Below are 20,186 nucleotides of genomic sequence, written 5' to 3'. Positions count from 1 at the left end.
ATAGCCTATCACGGCTGACTTTGCAGATCTAGCCATGATAGGCTACGTAAATCGTTACGTAGCCTATCACGGGGTGTTTTTTGTTTGTTTTACTTTTCTGTTGAAGTTCGCGGCCGGGGAGACGGGGCGCTTCTCCCCGGCCTGAATTTCGGCCGGGGGCAAGGTGGGAAGCCTCCCCCCCCCCGGCCTGAATTTCAGCCAGGCGAGGCGGGAAGACACCCCCCGCTCGCATGAACTTCGGGGGGAGAAGCGAAGCACCTCCCCCCCACCGCGAAAAAAGCTGCGGGACAAGGTAAGTCCCTTTCGTACATCCCTAGTGGAGGTACAGAACCCATATGTGTGACTGCACAGATGGCCACTCAAGGAACTACTGCTACAGGTAAGCAACCTGCCTCTTTTGGAATCAGCTTTCATCAGGGGTCCATCAGGCCCTTTCTTTGCAGGTCTTCAGGGAGGCTCTGAAGACCCACTTGTTTTCTCTGGCATTTCCGTAATCTGTGGGTGGCAGGTTTTATTGGCATTTTCTGTTTTTATAATATTTTATTGAATGGTTATTACTTTCCTATTTGTTTTTGCATACTTTTGTATTGTTTTTATTTTATACACCACCTTGAAAGGGTTCTGCCCTTAAAAGCGGCCTAAAAACTTTTAAAACCACCAAGATAAATAAATTAATAATAAAATTAATAATAAAATTAAAAGGGCACTTGCACACCTTTTTTCCAAGTGTGATCAGGCAATCAGGATGGACAGTGCACACACAGAGACAGCCCTTTGTATGTACAGAACTGGAGCAAAGGTGAATGAGACTAATGCAGGGCCTTCTTCATGCAGATTGCTCCCACAGAATTAGAGTCATGGGATTTATGGGGAGACAAGCTGCTGCTACTGTTGCTTACCTGATAAACAGCATCATTGCCTTTCCCTCGGCGCCTCTGCAAAAAGAAAAGCCCAGGATTGACAGACATTCTCTCCCGCAAGGGTCTGTTTCTTCAGTGCAAATAATGACCCACCCACGGCACATCCCACCTTTGACTGCCCTCTTGATCTCCTTAAGGAGGTGCTGCACAGTCTGACACAACTGCTGAAGGGCCAATAAATAAGTATAAGGCACTGAAGTGTCATAGAAACAATAATACTGACTGGACAATGAGGAAAATTTGACTTCTGTTTTGTGTGGCTTGATGGGGCAGGGCACAGATCAAGAGCTGCATGCAGCCCCCAAGGCACTTCTGTGTATCAAAAATGGGAGAAAATATTGCTCACCTCTCCTTTTGTCCCAATTTCACTGTATGCTTCACCCATCTTATCCCTCTGTAGAGACTGGCCAAAGAAAATCAGAAAATAGTGTCAGTGTAAGTAAAAGTAAGACATTCTGTTTTCTGAAGTGCCTTTCCTTCATGCTTTCCCACTTTGTTGGTGAATCTTTTCTCTGTGTCCATCCAGTTTGTCCCTGCTGCTACCAGAACAATTTACTGGCCATGCCATTTCCTCAGGGGCCACCTTAAGCTCAACCATTGGGAGTGGTCCCAGCCCCTTCAACAAACTAAAGGTCAAACTAAGTTGACATTAAATAAAACTTTGCACATAAAAATACAAATTGCAGCTTAGCAGGCAATTTTATCAAATAAAAATAATTAATCATAGAACCATAGGATTGGAAGGGGCCTACAAGACCATCGAGTCCAACCCCCTGCTCAATGCAGGAAGCCTGATTCCCACGCAGTCTCCCATCCAAGTACTAACCAGGGCTGACCCTGCTTAGCTTCCGAGATCAGACGAGATCAGGCACATCCAGCCCTTTGCTAAATAGGAAGGGTCTGATCATTACTGCAATCGCAGCAGTGGGGAGGGGGAGTTTAATCTTTTTGTCCCCTGCTGTGGTTCTGACAAAAATCACTTCTCAAGAACCAGGGCCCAAGGAGGAGTAGGGTAAATCCAGGAAGACTGGCCTAGGCTGCAACCACATTACCATAAAGGGGGGGGGGAGGATGAGACTAAATTCTAGCTCATGCTTAAGGATATTTATGAAAACTATTTCCCTGCATCTATGTATGTATCTATTGTTCAGATCTTGTGAGTTTTGCTGAAGCCAATCAGAAACAGTGCTAGGTGACATTTTGAATAGTGAATTCATAAGAACATAAGAGCCATGCTGTTTCAGTCCCAGGGTCCATCTAGTCCAGCATTCTGTTCACACAGTGGATGACCAGCTGTCGACGGGAAACCCACAAGGAGGACTTGAGTGCAACAGCACACTCCTGCCCGTGTTCTCCAGCAACCGGCCCAGGCCCTTCTTTAGAAGAGAGAGAGTGTGCTTGTAGCTTGAGAGAGGGAGAGATCTGTGCTTCCTTGTGTGACATGCTCTCTCAAGAACTACCACCCGCAAGGTTCCTTGTGTATAGTCAGGAAGGAGAGTGGCCAGTATTGGAATCTTCTTGTCTGGAGCCTCTCTTTAAATGGATGGCATTAGCTTCTCAGCATATTAAGGTAGACAGAGCTCCTCCCACAATTTTGGCAATTAGGGAAGTCTGGCATATAATGTCATGTCAATTACAGTTTGATCCATTTTCCCATGACAAATTGACTTTATGGGGAAATCCAGATTTAAGCTGGATTTAAGATTCAACCTGTTCTGGAGGGGGTTGCACTCCCTCTAAAGGATCACGTTCGTAGTTTGGGGTGCTCTTGGATCCAGAACTGTCACTTGAGGCACAGGTGAACTCAGTGGCACGGAGCACTTTTTATCAGCTTAGGCTGGTATACCAACTATGCCCTTCTCTGGACAGAGATAGCTTAGCTACAGTTATCCATGCTCTGATAACTTCTCATCTGGATTACTGCAATGCATTATACGTGGGGCTGCCTTTGAAAACGATCCGGAAACTTCAGCTGGTCCAAAATAGGGCAGCAAGATTGTTAACAGGGACTGGCCTGTGAGCTCATATTACGCCAGTACTTTTTCAACTGCACTGGCTGCCAGTCCATTTCCGGACCCAATTCAAAGTGCTGGTATTAACATTTAAAGCCCTTAACGGCTTGGGGCCAGGTTATCTGAAGGATCACCTCCTCCCATATGTGCCTGCCCGGACCTTAAGATCATCGTCAGCGGCCCTTCTCCGTGAGCCCCTGCCAAAGGAAGTGAGGCTGGTGGCTACTAGGAGGAGGGCTTTTTCTGCTGTGGCACCCCGGCTGTGGAATGAGCTCCCTGGTGAAGTTCGCCTGGCACCTTTCATTGTATTCCTTTCAGTGCCAGGTGAAGACCTTTTTATTTTCCCAGGCATTTTAGCATTTTAGCTTTCTAGACTTTTAGCTTTGCTGTTTTAAATCTGTATTTTAAACTCCTGCACTGCTGCTAGGTTTTATTGTGGTTGTATTGTTATATTGTGGTTTTAATGTTCTATATATTTTAAATTGTTTTATTGTGTGCTGTTTGGTTTTAATTTTTGTGAACCGCCCAGAGAGCTTCGGCTGGTATATTGGGCGGTATAGAAATGAAATGAAATGAAATGAAAAAATAAATAAATTAATAAATTAATTAAGAATTGGCAAGAAAATCTTTTTTATGGCGGACCTGGACAGATAAGATGATCTTTACTTTGGATCAATTAATGGGGGTTGATGATGAGTTTTTGGTATTTTCTATTTTGCGAGATCAATTTGATCTACCGGCTTCAGTGGAATGGCAGTATTTGCAATTGGAACATTTCTTGGTATCTAGATTCGGTCCTGTTGCTTTTACTGCCTCAGAGTCTCCTTCGCTATTGGAAATACTTATTGAAGCTGATCAGACGTATCAATCTACAATTCATGTTTATAAACATTTATTATCAATGAATAAATATGACACAAGTGGTTTACAGCAGGAATGGAGCAGGGAATTGGAACGTTCTATTTTGCTTAATCAATGGACTGCCATTTTGGTGTCTGTATGGGACATTTCAATGGATCTTCGGTTACACCTTATTCAGCAAAAGCTCTTGTTACGGGTCTATTGGACACCACAACATCTTTTTAGTTGTTGTCGTTGTTCAGTCATTCAGTCGTGTCCGACTCTTCGTGACCCCATGGACCATAGCACGCCAGGCCTTCCTGTCCTGCACTCTCTCCCGGAGTGTGCTCAAATTTATATTCATTGCATCGGTGATGCTATCTAGCCATTTCATCCTCTGCCGTCCCCTTCTCCTTTTGCCTTCAATCTTTCCCAGCATCAGGGTCTTTTCCAGGGAGTTTTCTCTTCGCATTAGGTAGCCAAAATATTTGAGCTTCAGCTAGCTTCAGTATCTGTCCTTCCAATGAGCACTCAGGGTTGATTTCCTTTAGGATGGACTGATTTGACCTCCTTGCAGTCCAGGGCACTCGCAAGAGTCTTCTCCAGCACCACAGTTCGAAGGCATCAATTTTTCGGCGCTCAGCCTTCCTTACAGTCCAGCTCTCACAGCCATATGTTGCTACTGGGAAAATCATAGCTTTGATTATATGAATCTTTGTCGGCAAGGTGATGTCTCTGCTTCTTACTATGCTGTCTAGGTTTGCCATAGCTTTCCTCCCAAGGAGCTTTTAATTTCTTTTTTAATTTCTTTTTTAATTTCTTTTAATTTCATGGCTACAGTCACCGTCTGTGGTGATCCTGGAGCCCAAGAAAATAAAATCTGTCACTGCTTCCATTTCTCCCCCTTCTATATGCCAGGAAGTGATGGGGCCAGATGCCATGATCTTCGTTTTTTTAATGTTGAGTTTCAAACCAGCTTTTGCATTCTCCACTTTCACCCTCAACTTGAGGCTCTTTAGATCCTCTTCGCTTTTTGCCATTAGGGTGGTATCGTCTGCGTATCTGAGGTTCTTGATAATTCTCCCAGCAATCTTAATTCTGACCTGTGATTCATCCAACCCGACATTTCTTATGATGTACTCTGCATATAAATTAAAAAAGCAGGGCGACAATATACAGCCTTGTTGTACTCCTTTCCCAATTTTGAACCAATTGTTCCATGTCTGGTTCTTACTTTGCTTTTTGACCCTCATACAGGTTTCTCAGGAGACAGGTAAGGTGGTCTGGTACTCCCATCTCTTTAAGAATTTGCCACAGTTTGTTGTGATCCACACAATCAAAGGCTTTAGCATAGTCAATGAAGCAGAAATAGACATTTTTCTGGAATTCTCTTGCTTTCTCCATGATGCAGCGAATGTTGGCGATTTGATCTCTAGTTCCTCTGCCTCTTCGAAACCCAGCTTGTACTTCCGGTAGTTCTCGGTTCACATGCTGCTGAAGCCTAGCTTGTAGGATTTTGAGCATCACCTTGCTGGCATGTGAAATGAGCGCAATTGTACGGTAGTTTGAACATTCTTTGGCATTGCCCTTTTTTGGAATTGCAATGTAAAGGCTTGTAAATTCAGCTAATTGTTGGAGGTGTAATGCAGTCAATGCTTCTTTTATTCATATTTTTTGGAAATGCCCAATAGCCACCTCCTTTTGGGAGGAAGTTACTGTAGGGATAAATTTTGTATTGGAAAGCTCTTTAACATAAAAGGTGGGGAAACTGATGTAAATGTTCTTTTAAATTACTTGCCTGCTTCTTGGAACGTAACACATGGTCAGTGTAAATGGATTTTTCGTGCCCTTTTGGTTGCTAAAAGGCTGATGCTATGATATTGGAGCGATGCAAGCTCACCGCCTATAATGCAATGGACTGAAGACTTAACACTAGCAACATTTGAAAGACTGGTATATAGACATAACTTGCACATAGATGTATATGCAGATATTTGGTCTGCTTTCACTGAAGTTTATGTGTAACCTTTTTCCCCCTTTTTTTCCTCGAATATTGTAATGTTAGAAACTGAGGATTTTGAACATGTTGTTGTATTTTTATTTTTATTTCATTCTTCTTCTTTTTAGGTTTTGTAATGTTTTCAGTTTGGTTTGTTTTGTAAACACTCACAATAAAAGATTAATTAAAATAGTCAGGAAGGAGGGACAAAGTGCTATCATTGATCCCAGGGACAGTGGGAACCAGTGCTTCTGGTAGCATTTACAGACCTAAAACATATCAGAGTAAATGTCTAGTTCACGCGCACGCGCCTGTGCCATGCTGCTGTGTCTGGCTCGAAATACAAACCATGCAGCCAGACATATACGGATGTTTTAAGGGGGGGGCCAAAAGCAGCTAAAGGACACCCAATTAATCCTCAGTTTTTGAAAACAGACCAGGCATTTTTGCAGTCTGGCTCAAGCAAGACACTAACTAGGGAGGTAGATAAATGAAAATAAGATGGTAATTACAGCCACTGAAGGATCAATAAAGCTCTAAATAATGGAAGAATAGTTATAAAGCACAGAAATGTCATAAAAACAATAAAAACTGGCAGAGTATATGCAAAGAGCAGCTTCAAAATAGCAATTTTAATCAGGACTGCAACAGGGGCAAAAAGGATAAAACTCCCCCTCCCTGCCTGCTGCAGTCTTGATAATTTTCTCACACATCTGCTATTTGCAGTTTTTACTTCCCACCTCTCCTAATGGTAGGTAATTCACTAACCTCTGTAAACTGCCCAGAGAGCTTCAGCTATGCGGCGGTATAGACATGTACATAATAATAATTCACTACCCATTTTGTAAGTGATTATTATAAGTCTCTGCCCTTCTTAAATTTCAGTGGACTCAATTGCAGAACCAATTGATGGGCTCTTCATTTGAGCTGTAAGAGAAGCGCTAGTGCCGTATGATGGGCAATGATCATGCTCTAAGCCGTGGTGCTGAACCTCAGGCCTGAGTCCCCACTCAGGCCCTCTGGATTCCTCAGATGGCCACGCCCCTTGCCCCTTGTCCCATCCCCTTTCCCCTAACCACTGGTGGTTTGGTGGCTTCTTGGCTTTTGCACAGTTTTTTTCTCCATTTTAAATGGCCAAAAAAGCTTCCCAAGGCTTAATTACTGTCAGTAAGAGCTTCAAGTTAAAACAGACTGGTAGTTTTTGTATTCTGGCCCCACCCCACTGGCCTTGGCCCCACCCCATTGCCTTCACCCCCACCCACCACTGGAATGCGGCCCCCAAGAGCTTCTCCAAAACTGAACTCGGCCCTTCTTGGCCTGGAAGAGGTTCGACACCCCTACTCTATGCTAAGGCCTGAGAAGCAGAGATGCCAGCAACAGGCAGCACAGCTCAAAGGGGAAAGCAATGCAGAAGGAGAGGGATGCAGCAGCTCAAAGGAAGCAGGGAGCATGAATACAGAAGGTGAACATGAAAGGTGGGGAAACTGACTTTGGTTTTGTTTGCACTCCCAACCGTCAACAGAGGAAATAAGCTGGGCTTGTGCCCGCTATTTGTTCCTGCACTGCAGCAGAGATCACAAAACTGTCTCGTACCGCTGAGAAGAGAATGTAGGAAGCAGTGGCACACACCTACACAAACCTTGGTTGCTTGCAGGCGCAATCAATGTTTTGGAAAAGAAACAGATGGGTGAATACCGAGATAATGAGGCCAGAAGATAAAAGGAGTATCCATCTTTGTAATCCAAAGCAGGTTCTGGTTGGTGGCTCATTCACCTTGGTGTGAAAACCAGCTGAGCATTAGAAAACTCTGTGTGAGAGGATTTGGCACCAACAGGCTCATAAGACAGAGCTGAAACAAATGCACTGCCAAAGTTTACAGGCTCCCATTCCCGTGTGAGTCAGGTGAAAAGTTGATGTGGCACATGCATGTGCAGCAGTGGAAAGGAAAGGAAAGGTTCCTCCTGTGCAAGCACCGGGTCATTACTGACCCCTAGAGGGACGCTTGCTTACGCTGGCGTTTTCATGGCAGACTATAGCGGGGTGGTTGGCCATTGCCTTCCCCAGTCATGACTACCTTTCCCCCAGCAAGCTGGGTACTCATTTTACCAACCTCGGAAGGATGGAAGGCTGAGTCGACCTGAGCCGGCTACTTGGGACCCAGCTTCCAACAGGATCGAACTCAGGTCGTGGGGAGAGTTTCAGTTGCAATACTGCCGCCTACCACTCTTTCAAAGGCCCCTTGGATGGATTGTACATGAAGGTGACTGGTCATTTTGGAAGAATGATGACCCAAAGATTACTATTTTTTTCAAAATGTCATGGCCGGCAACAAAGCGAAGTGCTTTTCTGGAACTGCCAATTCCTGGTTTTACTCACTGTGTAAACTTTGTCCTGAGGTTTCTTTCTTCTGTGCTGAAAAACAAAGGACAAAGAAGATTACTCAACCATTCTTTTGAACAAATTTCAAACAGTTCTGAGGGAATACCTGAGGCATTGTGGGAATTTCTAGAGAGATTCTGGCCTCACAGCAGTCTCAAAACGTCTAGCTTTGCATGCAAAACCACTCAGCCTCGCATAGGCATGACATAGTTCAACGCTACCGTCCCAATTTATCAAAGCGTAGGAAATCACGTCCCAATGGCCACCTGAGCTACACTGACATACTTCTACACAAAGATGCTGCAGCAGAAGAATGGACTGAATTTAACCAAAGGACAGAAGGCCTGGTGGGGTTACCTGGTTTTTCCCTCCCATTTCAATGTCAGCACCTCTGTTTTTGACTCCCAGCGAATCATATTCATCTCTGTGTCCAGGAGACAATTTCTGAAATTAAAAAATAAATAAATCAGCATCTTAGTTTCTAAGACTTAGAATGACAGGCCATGGTAAGAACAATTTCTGAGCTCCTTGTGGGCTGAGCAGTGCAGTACTTTAGAACAGGCTCCAAGAACAGGCTAACTTGAGTTCAAGAAACCACATCCTGCCATGCTAAAACTGTGCAGTGAAAACTTGGTCTTAGCCCTAGGTTGCTAATCCTTTCTTGAATCACCGTCAATTGAGTCATTTCCCAATTGATTTTTTAAATTAAAGCCAGGAGAAATGTATGTGGGATACTGGTAATGTTGAATATTAATAACTGAGGATTCATACAAAAGGGCTCTTTACACCCCCTTGCTTATGTCTAGACCAGCCTTCCCAACCTGGTGCCTCTAACTCCCAACAGCCCCAGCCAGCAAGACCAATGGTCAGGAATGCTGGGAATTGTAGTCCAAAACATCTGGAGGGGATCAGGTTGGGGGAAACTGGGCTACTCTTTGTGGCGATAAAGCAGAAAGTTCCCATCATACCTACTACAGAAATGTTACATTTCAAGCATGCGCTATTTTAGAGATGGGAAACCCATCTGCTGGCTGGGGGATGCTAGGAGTTGTCATCCAACACACCAGAGGGCCCCAGGTTGGGGAAGGCTGCTCTAGGGAGCTTAAGGTGGCAGGCATGATTCTCTGCCCACCCTCCCACTCCATTCTGTCCTCACATCAATCCTGTGTGGTAGGTTAGGCTAAGAGAGAGTGACTTATTCAAGGCTGCCCGGGCAAGGCTGGTAGCTGCGCAGGAATTTAAAGCTGGGTCTCTCCAGTCCTTGTCCATCACTCTAACCATACACCACACTGCCATACAAATGTTAATTCTTCTCCCATAAAGTACATTCATGAGTGTTCTGGTTGCTGTGTGGAACGTGGGTGGCGTAAGTGCTGTGAATACAATGGTATACTATGTGACATGATTGGTGACGAATGCGATGCTGGAGAAATTCGAGACAGGCTCAAATACGCTCAGAGTTCTAAGAATCCAACCTGCAGACTCCGCTGCGGAGCGCCCCCTGCCTCAGGCTGTATGGAGTCCATGGACTTCCAGATCTTGTTTTTACTCTTATGCATATTTATCCGTAGGAAAATATGCAAGTTTCTGCCGAGGGAAAATTGAATGGAATAGGGGACAATATGCTAACTGTTACGTACCAAGGTAAATTATGACAATTGTTGTGAACCTCCTTACGGAATTATTTGCATATAAATAATCTGCAAAACACAGACAGAGCAGATTTTACACAGTCCATACAACCCTAGTGACAAACACAGCAGCCCTTGCTAAATCTACTCTATCGCTTCAAATTTATTTCTTATTGATTATGCCAGCCTTCCCCAACCTGGTGCCCTCCAGATGTGTTGGACTACAACTCTCAGCATCCCCAGATGTGTGTGCCAGCATCTAGAACCTAAATCCTGAAGCCCACCACTAATGCCGCTGATGCAAGATGCCCTATCCTCCATTCACTCTCCCCTTCGGTACACTTGGAAAAGGGAGGAGGGCAGTGAAGAGGGCAGTGAACCCAAAGAATCTATTTAGGCTCTGGAGGGACATGGCTCCAGTGCTAAATGGACCCTGGGGCCAGCCTCAGGAAATCTGATGTTGAAATCCCTCCCATTTCATACTCTGCCCTGTCACCAGTCTTCACTGACAGATGGAGACAGAGAGACAGAAGAGGTTTGCCACTTACATTATAGAGGTCATCAGTGTTTGGAGAAGATGTGGGTTCAGGAGGGGCTTTGCTTAACTGGAAGACACAAAGAGAAGCTGTCACTTAATCATTAGGACTTTCATTCAGAAAATAGCAAGTTTCTCTCCCTAAAGGTTGCCTTTAAATGAGGGCAATTTCTGCTAGTGATTTATAAAGTGGTGATGATATGTCAGGGGTGGGGGCAGAATCAAAACAGAGGGGTAGGGATGGCGGAGAATATCTCCACGAATCTTCGGGAGGCCGAGCACCGAGGCATTCGGCCTCCTAAAAGTGTTGGGGAAATTCTCTGCCGGCCCCCCGCCCCCCCCCCCGGGATGGGACTTACTGTGGCCGAATGTCCCTCTCGCCGGCGGGTCCTGGCGGCGGTTCGGCGGGGGTGGGGGCAGCGGCTGGTCTCCTGACCGGCTGCCACCGCCGCCATTACAAAATAAAAAAGTAACAAAAAAACAAAAAAACACACACCCGTGATAGGCTACGTGACGATTTACGTAGCCTATCACGGCTAGATTTCCAAAGTCAGCCATGATAGGCTACGTAAATCGTCACGTAGCCTATCACGGGTGACTTTGGAAAACAAAAAACAAAAAAAGCGCGTACGCAAATGGCGGCGGCCCATGGGTGCCGCCATTTGCGTTCCTTATTTTGGCACATCTAGTCTACGTAAAGATTTACGTAGACTACGGCGAAAATAAGGGCAACGCAAATAGCATGCCCTTATTTTCGCCGTAGTCTACGTAAATCTTTACGTAGACTAGACGTGCCAAAATAAGGAACGCAAATGGCGGCGCCCATGGGCCGCCGCCATTTGCGTACGCGCTTTTTTTTTTCCCCAAAGTCACCTGTGATAGGTTACGTGACGATTAACGTAGCCTATCACGGCTGACTTTGGAAATCTAGCCGTGATAGGCTACGTAAATCGTCACGTAGCCTATCACGGGTGTGTGTTTTTTTGTTTTTCTGTTACTTTTTTATAAGTACTGGGAGGGGCAGCTGTTCCCAGCACCACCCAACTCAGGCTCCTCATTTTTAAAAAAAACTATTCATTTTTAACATAATCACAAATTCAGGAATTTGCAGACAAAAAAGCACTTCTGCTCGCGTTTGCATTGGGGATTGCGAAGAGGACATGTCTGCTTGATTTGCAAACAGAAATGAAATTCTTTTACATCCCTATTCTAAACCACCTGTTTTCAGCTACAGGCAGGACTCACAGCCCCTTCCGTCCCATTTTTACCACTACTGCTTTTTCCTCCTTCCTGCATTTAATTTCAGTGCAAGAAAAGGAGAAAGTTATGTGCAGATCATCATGGGCTATGGTCACACATGTGTGTATATCTGTAGTGTTGCAGAACCCAGAGTCAGAGAGACCACGGAGTGAAGGAAAAAGAGATTCTTTATTTAACGCGCGGGCTTAAGGCTGGAATCATTTCCAAAGAGCCAGAAGCCCCGAAATACATCAGCACATTGTTTTTATAGACATTGTGACACATATGAAACGGCTCCTCCTCCCCCTCCCACGTGGGGTTGCAATCCTCAACATTTCTTTTCCCAGCACCATTGTTTATAGTACAAGAACTGGGTTATAGGGTAGCCATGATAAGGAGAGAACAGAAGAGAACAGCAGAGAACAGCAGAGAACAAGATATACAATTGTATGACCTTTGACAAGATAAGGAATTCCTGTGTCTCGTCAGCTTACAACAATATATTCAAGGGAGAAAGAGCTCAGCAAGAACATGAAGCATGAGACTGCATGAGGCTACTTAGTCTGACCCCCAATATGGCTGCTACAGTAGCCCTGTTCAAGTGTTTTAAACCTGAATAGGGCAAACATGTGAAGAGAAGGAGCAGTCCAGCTCCACCCCTCCCCCTTGTAGAATTTGTTGCCCTTTGTTCATGGAGGGCAATGGTCTGAAGAGGAGAGCCTCCTCTATCCATGGAGGCTCTTGATGCAACCGAGAACACTGATTTTCCAGCATTCTGGCTCATGTGAAGAGCCTCCACAGACAGAGGAGGCTCTCTTCTTCAGACTGTCACCCTCCAAGACTAGAGGGTGATGGATGCGACAAAAGAGAGAGGCAGGGCTAGAGTGATCCTTCTTCTCATGCATTTGGCCTGTTCAGGCTCAGAATGCCTGAATAGGGCTTATGTCTTTCACACATGATGATCTACACGTGTGCACATCATGCTGCTTTTGAATCACTGTGCAATTGTTCACCTGTATCCTAAGGCAACCTTCCCCAATCTGGTGCTCTCCACATGTGTTGGACAACAACTCCCATCATCCCAGTCAGCATGGTTGAGGGCTATGCTGGCTGGGGAAGGTGGGAACTATAGTCAAACACATTTGGTGGGCACCACGTTGGGGAAGGCCTACGCCACTCTCCCAGACCATACCCCCTCCCGCAGCAGGATCTCCATCCCCATAATCGCATGCTGGAGTGGAAGTTTTATACCTTTCATGCTCAGCACACCACAATGGGGATAAATGGCACGGATCAGCTCAGAAGGGGTAATGGCCTGATTTTCATCACCATTGTAGTGTGCTGGATGGAAAGGATTAAGGCTCCCTGCCCAGATGAGGAAGGTAGTGTGTGTGTGTGTGTGTGTGTGTGTGTGAGAGAGAGAGAGAGAGAATGGGGTGTGTATGAATGCTATGTTTGTGAATGGTTGGCCATACCCACTGTGGCATGAAGCCCCCAGGAGGTTTCCAAGGTAGCAATCCAGCCCGCAGGCTGAAAACGGTGACTTATTCCACCCTGAAGGATCAAGTCTGCAGTCTCCAAGGTAAGTCCTGGATCTGCTTTGTCACTGGAGGCCTATGTACCCTGTATGTCAGGGGTACGGAACTGATTCTGGGTGGGGGACCAGATGATGCTGTCCTGCAATTTGAAAACAAACTGGTGCTCAATGGGATGCAGTGCTCCCTTTGAAGACTGGGGATTTTGACCAGCATTGATGACTACTTGGGAGAGGTGAAAAAAGGCTATCTAGGCCCGTATTTCCATGACAACAGAAGGAGAAACGAATGGAGGAGTACCGGATTTATTTTTTTAAAAAAGAATCAGCTTTGCTGTGCTTTGGTCCATGCAGTGCACCACGAGCAGGTTCTCCGCAGGTTTTCCAGGGCGGCTACTGGATGGCCACAACGCCATCTATCCCGAATGACCTCAACACACAGCCGGCTTGGAGCAAATTGCTGGTGGAAACACCCCCTAGGATTAATCTGACTGCCCAACTCCCACCTAAGAGGTCATCAGTGGCCATCCTCTATTCCCCCTTCTCCTGTTGAAAAACAAAGCAGTGGGAATGGCAACGAAGTGTGCCATCCTATGTATGTTTAGGCAGAAAGAAGTCCTACAACTCCCAGAATTCCCCAGCCAGCCATGCTGGCTGGGGAATCCTGGGAGTTGTAGGACTTCTTTCTGTCTACACATACATAGGATGGCACCCTAAGTGTCACTTGTCCAGGGGATGGAAGACATAGAGCTTAAAATGTTTTGCAGGTCACCCCTTGTGTATATATAAAGAAGAAGTGACTCCCCATTTTGAAGAGGCGTAAGACTCACCTTGGCTTTTACAAAACAGGCTGTGATGATTATACCATAAATTAAGAGGATCCCATCCAGAATGTAGCATAGTTTTGGATCTGTCAGTCCTAACCCGTCAGCATCTGCATTAAAAAAAACACATATGTTGATGATAGGAAACTGCCTTATACCAAGCCAGATCACTGGTCAAGCTAGATAAGTATTGTCCACAGCAGCATTCCCCAACCTGCTGCTCTCCAGATACACTGGACTATTTCTCCCATCACCCCAAGCAACATCACCACTGGGCGGTGGTTATTGGGCACCTTCTAATTCTGTGATTCATTGTGGAATCACAATAGTAATATGCCATCCTGGATGTTGCTACCATCTTGACCACAATTAGCTGAAGAGGAAATAAGAGAGGGAAATGAGAGGTAGTGCAGGGCTGAGAAGTGCAATGATTAGTCTCCTCTTTCTGAAAGATTTGAAATGGACTGACACACAGTCTTCTCTTTCTGATACTGGTCTAAAGGAAAGGTTACAGTGCTATCATTGATGCAGCAGAAAGAAAAAAGGAGAAATAGTTTTAGAGGGAGATTTAGTAAGGGGCCCAAACCCAAATAAAATTAGTCTCGCTAAAGTCCCAGTAAAATTAATGGAACATAAATTAGTTGCAACTAGTTTGTCCTATTGTTTTCAATGGGCTTTAAACATGAGCTTCAGATTTGGGCCAGAATCTTATTCTAAAAATTGTTACCCAGACCACCATTCATTCAGTAGCACCATCCAGCTACAGACATTTGCATATCTGTCAATACTGATGCATTGGAAATATCAATAAAGACCTCTCCAAGGATATTTGCAGTATTCAAGAGTACCCTTCTTCATCTGGAATAAAGTCAAGTCAGGGCACAATTTAGAGGACAGTAGGTTATTCAGGCAAACACATGTTTCAGAGCATATGAGATTATTCTTCAGAAATGCTGACCAGCTCTCTGACTCTAGATCCAATGTCACTATTGTTATAAACCAATAAATGGGCCATGTTTCTAGATTAAGCCATACGAGATTAATACTGGCTGGGGAATGCTGGGAGTTGTAGGACTTTTTTCTGTCTAAACATGCATAGGATTGCAATCTTAGTTATTTGTTAATTGTAAGCATGTTTATCCTGCTCCTCAGCCATAAAAGCTCGTCGAGTGGCTTGCATATAATCAATAAAAATAGGACAGTCCCTGCCTGCAGGCTCACAATCTAAAAAGAGATAACACAAAATGAAAAGGGGATGGGGAGGGAGGAGGAAAATGTTAGTGGTCTTTCAGCAGGATGGTGGGATGGCCCTGCTTCCCACCTCATCACCTCTACTGCAGCCTGCTAGCATCATGTCAAGGATATAAAATGGTTTGCCTCAACAAAAATTCAACTTTACCTCACTATGATTATTGTGAAGTGCAAGAGAAAATAGTCACAACAAATAAAATATTCAGTGTAGGGGGGTCTTTTTTATTTCTTTTTGCTTTTTGAATTAACAATGGGTTGGATCCAGATTCAGTCATACTTAGAGTAGACCCATTGATATTAATAAGTCAGTCATGACTAACTTAAGTCCTAATTATTTAAATAATTCACAGTTATTATGAATTACTCTACAGTTGATTAAATCTGAATCCAATCCCATTTGCAAGAGCAGGATCCTTCCTAAATGTGTAGCCCTCCCACTGAAATCTTAAATAGTGCTGCTTAGTATAAGTAAGCCTCTCAGACTATTTTTAGCGATTTATCTTGCTTTTAGCAATTTAATTAAGTAATCAAATTAAATGAATCAAGCTATTAAAGTATACTGATCAACTAACACTGAGGAGGTTTAATTAAACATTTATCTTAACCAAGCACGGCAGTCATGATTTTTATTTTTGCAAAAATTATCCTAAATACATTGGCCACCGTCCATTTAGGGAAGGACTGTAGCTCAGTGGTGGAGCGCCTGCTTTGCATGCCAAATATCCCAGGTCTGATCCCTGGCATCTCCAAGCAGGGCTGGGAAAGACCCTCCTCAGAAACCCTGAAGAGCTCCTGCCAGGCAATGTAGACCAGGGGTCCCCAACACATCCCCCACAGGCACTACGGCACCTCCAACGGCACCCACAGAACTCTCCACTCCCTGCTCACTTCAAAATTTTATTCTAAATACAAACCTTGAAAAACACTACAACACCAGGTTCTCCTTCCTGTTCCTGCACCTGCTGATCAGCTGTTGGTGGGCAGGCAGAGAAGGAAAGAGTTACTTTCTGGCCCTGCCTAATCTTCTGCTCATGCAGACCTTTCCCCTTTGCTGTCTCCCTCCTGACTTCCAGCCTCTTGCCTCACTATTTCTCTCCCCACATCCCCTTTCCTCACTACCCCCGTTTCTAGCCTTGCTCTTTCTCTCCCCTTTACCTTGCTATTTCCCCCTCCCTCCCAGCCTCTAGTGTCACTATTTCTACCCACACACCCACTTCTTTAGCTCACCTTTGACTAGCCAGGGCCCCATGGTAGCCATTATGCGACTAGCGACATCCACCATGGGTGGATTTTGTGGTGGTTCCCAGAGCAGTTCCTCAAATCCCCAAATGTGCCCATGGGTCCAAAACAGTTGGGGACCCCTGGTGTAGACAATATTGAGCTAGATGATATAAAGCCATGGTGAGCAACGTGTGGCCCTCTAGATGCCCTTTAGATGTTGTGGCTTACAACTCCCATTAGCCTTCACCATTGGCTATGCTGGCTATGGCTGATGGGAGCTGTAGGCCAAACATCTAGAAGGCCACAAGTTCTCCACCTCTGGTTTAAAGGCTGCTTCCTCTTTTCCTATGTTACATTTCAATGAAGTCCACCTAACTGTGAAGTCCCCCTAACTGCGGTGGATTGCACTTATTGTCCAAACTGAGAGATTTACTTAGGCGGTTGACAATAACGCCATTAAATGTGAACATCCTTTCAGAGTAAACTACTAAATAGAGAGACACATCTTAAACGTGCAATCAAAATATAAACACTTTAAATCCTAGTGGCAAGAGACTGGTTTAAAAACCACTGTAATTTCTTGACTGGATAAAGCCTACTTTATTTTAACAAGATTGTTTGGGGCGAAAGAAGAGTTCAGACATCGCTATGAAGCAGAGATGGCCTGCGTGCAAGAATTACATTGGAGCTCAGTTCCTGACATCAGAGCAAAGAGTTCCCTCAGTGGCTTGTGATACTTGGTGTGGTTACTCAATGTTTTCAGCCCCCTCCATTTGGGGCTGACAGCTGTGCCTCGTGCCTGCAAGGTTTCCTCTGCTAGGTTTCACCAGCAGGATTCCATTTATGCCAATGCATATGCCAATGCATATGCCAAATGGTCCCTGCAGAAAGTGCTTTCTTTTAAAAAATTCCAGTATTGCAACGGTCACAGTTCTATGATAGCCACAGGACTCCTAGGTATGCATGAAAACAACAAATGCAGAAGAGAGGTAGTCAGTTTGCTCTCCTCCTCTTGTAAAAATACTTCTACAACATACTGAGCACAGAACAGTAAGAAGCCTTCGTACAAAACGAAGGGGTGAAACAATTAAGACCAACTGTCTTGCTAGCAAGTAGAAACAGAAACAAGCAAGGAGGGTTTCTTCACAGTCATCTGAGTTCTTAAAGATGACCGAAAAGAAGTGATCACGTGCCTTCTTGAAAGTCTAGGGAAAGGGTTGAACTTTGAAATCCACCCATACACCACAGCAGCCATTCTTAACTTGTACATCTCTTGAGGGGGCTCTCATCAAAAACACTCAGCCACACACTCAGGAAACAAACACACACACACACACACTCACACCTGTTTCAGTACTTGATAGCTCAAGAAGTCAGAACAGAGGGCTTTCCTGAAGGTACCCAATGAAGTTTCACAATGACAGCAAACGATAATGACGTTCCATCCGGAAACAGATGTAACCCCATCAAGTTGCCATTTGTTAGAGTTCCTCAGATGTGCGGGCTCTCTGGATACATGTATTGTGTGATTTGTATTTCATTGACATTATCCTGACACCTTGCCTCAAGAATCCATTTTGGTTTCAGTAGCAGCAGCATGGAAAGCTGCCAAGAATGTCGACAAGGCTCTGGACAGCTGCTGAGGGGCAGGAGCCAGTCTGTATGTCCTTCTTTCACTGATTAGGTGAGGGGGATTTGTCCGCTGTAACTACAAAAACATGCAAGTGCCTGCTTGGCTGCCATGCCACCACCCAGCTGACAAAACCACGGCAGGACATTTGAACTGGCCTACCCAGAGCCTTGGTGGGAAACCTGGCCCAATCCTAAAGTGTTCCCACCTCCAAGCAGGTACCACCTGATTCTGATATCACCTGGATGATCCTAATGATATCTTTTGTTTTGAATACTGTATTGTGGTAGATGTACATCAACCAGCTAGATGAACATCAGTCAAGGGGCAAGAAGACTCCTGGAGCTTTCTTTTCAATCCCCAGAGCCAAAGTAGAGAGACAGAAGCAGGTGTAGGGGAACATTAGGGATTGCTCCAGTTGGACTGTCCCTCCCACCATCTGGAAGATGAGAAGGTAAGCAGGGCCATTCCACCAGCCCTGCTGAAAGTATACTTAATTTGTTCCTCTTCCTTCCCCATCCCTTTTTCCTTATGTGCTGTGTCTTTTTAGATTTGCCTCTGTGGGCAAAAACTGCTTTGTTTACAGATTGATTGCAGGCTGCTTCAGAAACAATTTTTGGCTGAGGAGCAGGATAAAAATACTTTAAATAAAATATTATTCTTTGTTTTGTCCATCCTGGGTCCAGCCTCTGAGCCACTGTGTCCTTCATACACTCTATTTTATATACTATAACTGCCCTAGAGTTTGGGTGGCAGATGTACTTTCTTTTAGCTTGAGCATTCCTCACTCTTGTGGGTCTAAGATGTAAGAATAACTCAAAGTCAAGTTGGCTTCTAACATCATTACTTGTGACTCTTTCCTTGGTCTACTGTGGCACCCGTCCCATGTTTCCACGGCCACAGTCCCCCACTTTCCTAATGGAACCTTTTTGTTGCCTTGTTTCCCCAGAGAGATCCATCTGTCAAGTGTATCTAGAGAGAGAAAGCTTTACAGGAAAAATACCCTATTGAACACAAAACCGGGTTCCACATACGATGCAGCACAAACTGTGAACTCCATACATCCATTTTTGGTGCCTTGCAGGGGACTGTGACTTATGCATGGGTTGTCAATTTTGGGTCCAAGTGGTGCTGGTCTAGCGGAAAGCCCTGAGCATTGGGAAGCAGCTACTAAAGGTCTCAAGCTGAGCATAACTACTTATAAAAACATATTAAGAATTCTAAGGCAAAGCCCTGTTTTCAAGGCTCTCCCTCCAGATCCTGTTTCTAAACTGAACTGTGGTGGCTAAGCCTCCATTTGGTCTCCCCATCATCGCTTCGAGTACTAGTTGTCTTAGAACCACCTCTGGATATCATCCTTTGCTTCTTTCTGGAAAACATGGTATTCAAAAGTGCCTAAGCGGCATGAGGCTTTTGCCCCGTTTTTAAATTCCTAACAAAAACAGAGAAACTCAAGGGTATTCTTTACCCATAGCATTTTTCTAACTATTTGCAACCAACCAGGAAGTGAAGTCTCTTAGGTTCCCTTATTCTGAAGCCAGGTAACTATACCTGTTTTATACACTATTTCTTCTCCTTTCCGCCTAATTCTATCCATTTCCACCCCGTGCAGCCCACCATTGTCACCAGCAGCCAAGCTCCCATGGTCACATAGCCTCCCAGTCACCAGCCTTCTTATTTCCATAGTGCCACCTTCCACACCTTATTTGGTAAATGTTATTTCCCCCAATCTAGGCCCATTAGAACCAATATGGGGCATGGTATGCTAACCAAGCCATTGTTCACTTTTGTAATGCATCTGCATATATGCGTTAAGAACAAAATCTGTAAAAATAAAGTCTATGCTTTTGGACTTTAGTGAGTGTTTGAATTAATTTACCCAATTTAGAAAGAGCCATTCCCCATTTTGTTAGAGCACAGTGCATAAAACTACTGAGTGCGCACCACACCTCTGGTAAAGGTCCCTTTAGTCCTGCATCTGTCATTACACTTGTGCGCACACACATCTCTGTGTGTGTGTGTGTGTGTGTGTGTGTGTGAATGAGGGCATGTGGACAAGATGCTTGCAATAATGCGACCAACCCATGCCCTCTTGATCCCTGTCCCTCCTGGCTAATAAAAGCTAGCCGAGGGGATATGACTGGGTGGGTCCAGGGAGTGATAAATGCCTC

General features: G+C 44.8%; 1 protein-coding gene across 4 annotated transcripts in view; it reads right to left on the bottom strand.

Moving 5' to 3' along the window:
• The window catches only part of CD247 (CD247 molecule), a 78,101-nt gene that overhangs the window by 12,494 nt on the left and 45,421 nt on the right, over positions 1–20,186 (bottom strand). For 3 of the 4 annotated variants that reach the window (XM_084843445.1, XM_084843446.1, XM_084843443.1), the window contains exons 2-7: positions 13,920–14,023; positions 10,330–10,386; positions 8,508–8,594; positions 8,148–8,183; positions 1,267–1,323; positions 900–935 (exon numbers count right to left, since the gene is read on the bottom strand). In XM_084843445.1, the coding sequence (XP_084699571.1) occupies positions 900–935; positions 1,267–1,323; positions 8,148–8,183; positions 8,508–8,594; positions 10,330–10,386; positions 13,920–14,023 (377 nt within the window). Of the gene's footprint in view, positions 1–733; positions 936–1,266; positions 1,324–8,147; positions 8,184–8,507; positions 8,595–10,329; positions 10,387–13,919; positions 14,024–20,186 lie in introns of those variants that run through there. The other variant, XM_084843444.1, reaches the window with a different exon arrangement.

Source organism: Heloderma suspectum, chromosome 3, assembly GCF_057233095.1.
Source record: "Heloderma suspectum isolate Gila_16-S chromosome 3, 16-S_ref, whole genome shotgun sequence".
Lineage (NCBI taxonomy): Eukaryota > Metazoa > Chordata > Lepidosauria > Squamata > Helodermatidae > Heloderma > Heloderma suspectum.
Note: the sequence above shows the minus strand (reverse complement) of the source record. Positions and strands in the feature narration are given on the sequence as shown.